This window comes from Mercenaria mercenaria, chromosome 17 (genome assembly GCF_021730395.1).
Source record: "Mercenaria mercenaria strain notata chromosome 17, MADL_Memer_1, whole genome shotgun sequence".
NCBI lineage: Eukaryota > Metazoa > Mollusca > Bivalvia > Venerida > Veneridae > Mercenaria > Mercenaria mercenaria.
The window spans coordinates 47,677,309-47,681,356 of NC_069377.1; the positions used below are offsets into that span (position 1 = coordinate 47,677,309).

Here is a 4,048-nt window from a genome sequence, read left to right on the forward strand (position 1 = left end):
GCTGGAATTGCCAAATATCTGATAAAACATCGAACGTTCTTGAACGTATCTAACATTTATTAACGGCTAACTTTTACATATCGTCATCATCATACATATCGTTTTCATCATACACAACATTCCCTTGTACTTAATTAAAACTTGTACCTTTTATCTTAATGTACAAATATTAACCAAAACGGAAAGAATACTAGTAAACCAAGTCTCCAAGACCACTGTAACATTTACATATAAAACTGGTATGTAAAGTGTATATCATCGATTCCATCAAAATACATTGTATTCTGAAATTAAAACTTTTTTTTTTATGCAACTTAGATAGAACTCTACAATTGTTATACACTTATGAATAATAATCATGTTACAAACATAATAAGATGGTATATATCTCTGCAGTCATAATGCTATGATCGAACAGTCATATACATAACTTTGTAGCTTTTCACAAATTTAGTTTTTCAACTTTTTTACGGTTTCTTGTAGGGTAACGCTTCTCCGAAATGGTTATGTCCTCAGACTTGGGTACCTCGACAACTGATGTTCTCTTATCACTGACTGATGTTTCACTAGACGATGACTGAGTACACGACGACTGACTAGATGACGACTGACTACACGACGACTGACTAGATGACGACTGACTACACGACGACAGACTAGATGACGACTGACTAGACGATGACTGTTCAGAAACTGGTTTATTGTCATTTTCAAATATCGATGCCTTTACAACAGATGAATCTGACACTGAGTGATCTGATGAGAGTCCCAAGTTCGAACTACGTATCTGATCAGCGTGACGCCGCCATGTAACTCCAGGTGCGATCTCTACACGATAAGAAACTGGTCCTGTTCTACTACTAATCGTCCCCGGAATCCATTTATCCTGGTCCTTCTTATAATCACGTACAGTCACATTATCTCCAATGTCAAAATTACGATCCCTTGTGCTTCTACGCATTGCAGATTGTTGACTTTCAACCCTCTTTTCTAGACTAGGTTTCATTTTATCAAGTCTGGTAGACAAATTTCGACCATAAAATAAACTTGCAGGACTTGTTCTTGTAGTCTGGTGTTCAGCATTCCTATAAGCAAGTAGAAACCTGGATAACTTGGTTTGAACAGTCCCTTGGTCATTTTTCGCGGCTCTAAGAGCTTGTTTCATACTTTGCACAAAGCGTTCGGCCAAACCGTTTGTTTTTGGATGATAAGGTGCACTATATCTAACCTTAACACAGTTTTTCACAAGAAATGATCGAAACTCATCACTCACGAATTGTGGTCCATTATCGCAGACTATCTCGTCACAGATGCCACAGTTCGCAAAGATAGCGCGCAATACCTCTACTGTATGCGTAGCAGTAGTTTTGTGCATTATTTTAACGACCGGCCATTTAGAATAAGCATCTACTGCAACAAAGTACATATGTCCTTGAAATGGTCCCGCGAAGTCTATGTGTACTCTGCTCCAAGGCTTTTTGGGAAACTCCCATGGGTGTATTGGAGCTTCTGTTGAGCTGGATTTGTTACGCGCACAGCCGCCACAAGATTTCACTAACGAATCAAGGTCTTCGTCAATGTTCTTCCACCAAACATGGTTGCGTGCAACTGATTTCATTTTTACTAAACCCAAGTGACCGGAATGTAGCTCCTCTAAAACCCGGCGTTGAAGGCTTTCAGGTACAATAACACGATTAGCCCACATAAGACATCCTTGGCATAGTGAAAGTTCGTATCTCATGTGCCAGAATGGATCCAGTGAACTATCGTCAAGTTTGGTATCACTCTAACCTTGAAGTACCTTGTCGTAGATTAGCGAAAGAGTCTTATCTTTACGCGTAGCACTTGCTATTTGCGTTACAGTTAATGGAATAGCTTCTAGCACGTTATGTAAGTACACATCAGTAATGTCTGAACCAGTGGGAACACCTAAATTGAGTGGTAGACGTGAGAGAGCATCGCAGTTCCCATGGAGTTGACTTGAACTGGATGTCATACTGGTAACCGGACAGAAATACCGCATATCGTTGTAACCTACTCGCTGTGGTACTGCTCAATGTCTTGCAAGGATTAAAAATGGAGGTAAGTGGTTTGTGGTCTGTAACCAGTGTAAACCTGCGCCCATACAAGTAAGTATTAAATTTCTTTACGCCCCATACTAGCCCTAGCGCCTCCTTATCTATTTGGCTGTAATTTTTTTCGGCACTGTTAAGTGTCCTAGACGCGAAAGCAATTGGTCTCTCTGTCCCATCAGGTAACTTGTGACTAAGCACCGAGCCTATTCCAAACGCACTCGCATCACTTGCAAGCAGAACCGGAAGTTCTGGATTGTAGTTCATGAGAACACAGTCTGAAGTTATCAACTGTTTAACTTCTTGTACAGCCTCTTCACAGCCTCTTCACAGGATTTGGACCAAACCCATTTCATGTCTTTTCTTAAGAGTTGGTGTAACGGATGTAGAACTGTAGCTAAATTGGGCAGGAATTTTGCATAATATTGAACTAACCCAAGGAATGACCGAAGTTCCTTTAAGTTCGTGACCTGTGCATTCACAATGGCATTCACTTTCTCGTCTGTTTTATGAAGCCCATCACCATCAATTTCATGACCACAAAATTCAATTCGCGACTGAAAGAAAGCGCACTTCAGGACATTCAACTTGAACCCATATTTTTCTAAGCGCTGTAGTACCTCTTCTAGGTGGGCTAGATGTTCTTCATCTGTAGAACCTGTGATGATCATATCATCTAAGATAACCTGCACTCCAGGTATGTCACCCACAATCTGTTCTATCAACCGTTGAAATATGGCTGCTGCAGGTGCGACTCCGAATACCAAGCGATTATAACGGAACAATCCTTTATGAGTGTTAATAGTAAGGAGTTTCTTACTTTCTGCGTCAACTTCAAGTTGCAAGTAGGCGTTTTTAAGATCAATCTTGGAAAACTTTTTTCCGTTCCCCAACGACGCGAATATATCTTCGACTCTCGGTAAAGGGTATTGATCAACTTCTAATTGTGGATTTACAGTCACTTTGAAGTCACCGCAAATTCTAATATCGCCGTTAGACTTGGGTACCGGAACTATTGGTGTAGCCCAATCACTGTGGTCAACCTTTACTAAGACGCCTGTTTCTACTAGAGATTCTACCTCCTTCTCAATCTTTGATCTTAACGCAAGTGGTACTGGACGAGCTTTCATGAAGCGGGGTGAAGCGTCCTGTTTCAACTTCAAAGTAGCCTTAACATCTTTAACATGCCCTAAACCACCGTCAAAAAGTTGCCCATACTTTGATTTCATTAGCTTTTCCACATTTCCTGAGTTGTAACTTTGTTGAAGCGTCTTAATCTCACTCCAGTTTAGTTTCAGGTATCGGAGCCATTCGCGCCCGAAAATTGGTCTACTTCCTTTCGCGACAACGTATAGCTTCAGTTCTGCTTGTTGGTCGTCTAGTTCAACATTTACATCTAACATACCACATGGCTTGATTATTTCACCAATATATGTCTTTAACTTTAAATCAGTCTCATGCAGAGTGGCTTGAGGCCACCATTTCTTGACATCTTCCTTATTTACCACAGACACTCCAGCACCAGTGTCTAGTTCCATATCAACTTCTATCCCTTCTATTTTTGGAGTTATCCAAATGATGCTTCGACTACTAGCCTCCGACTGTGAATTCATTCTATATAGTTCTTCTTCACTATCGCATTCTACCGTATGAACTTTCGCTTTATTCTTAGTACTTTTGCACGCTGGTGTGATATGTCCTTTTTTCCGCATGTGAAACATGTAGTTTCAATACATCTACACTGGTCTGGCGTGTGATTTCTACGTTGACAACGAAAACAAGCTGTCTTCATTTCCTGTTTATACGACTGTTTGGTGTCCTTTGACTGACTTTTGAACTGTCTTTTTTTTGTTCACTTCTCTTTGCTGACATCTTATTTATTGACATTGGTTTCCCTTGCACTTCACATACATCTTTGTAGGCCAGCTCCATAGTGATTGCTATCTCTACGCTTTTGTCATAAGTTAAATCTTTTT

General features: G+C 40.3%; 2 protein-coding genes across 2 annotated transcripts; both read right to left on the minus strand.

Moving 5' to 3' along the window:
• Positions 1 to 442: 442 nt before the first annotated feature.
• On the minus strand, positions 443 to 1,618 carry LOC128550002 (uncharacterized protein K02A2.6-like). Its single transcript, XM_053527825.1, has one exon. The coding sequence runs from the start codon at positions 1,616 to 1,618 to the stop codon at positions 443 to 445; it is 1,176 nt and encodes a 391-aa protein (XP_053383800.1).
• Positions 1,619 to 2,359: 741 nt separating this feature from the next.
• LOC128550003 (uncharacterized protein K02A2.6-like) lies at positions 2,360 to 3,784 on the minus strand. The gene has a single exon (XM_053527826.1). It carries the CDS (start codon positions 3,782 to 3,784, stop codon positions 2,360 to 2,362), a length of 1,425 nt encoding a protein of 474 aa, XP_053383801.1.
• Positions 3,785 to 4,048: the final 264 nt, after the last annotated feature.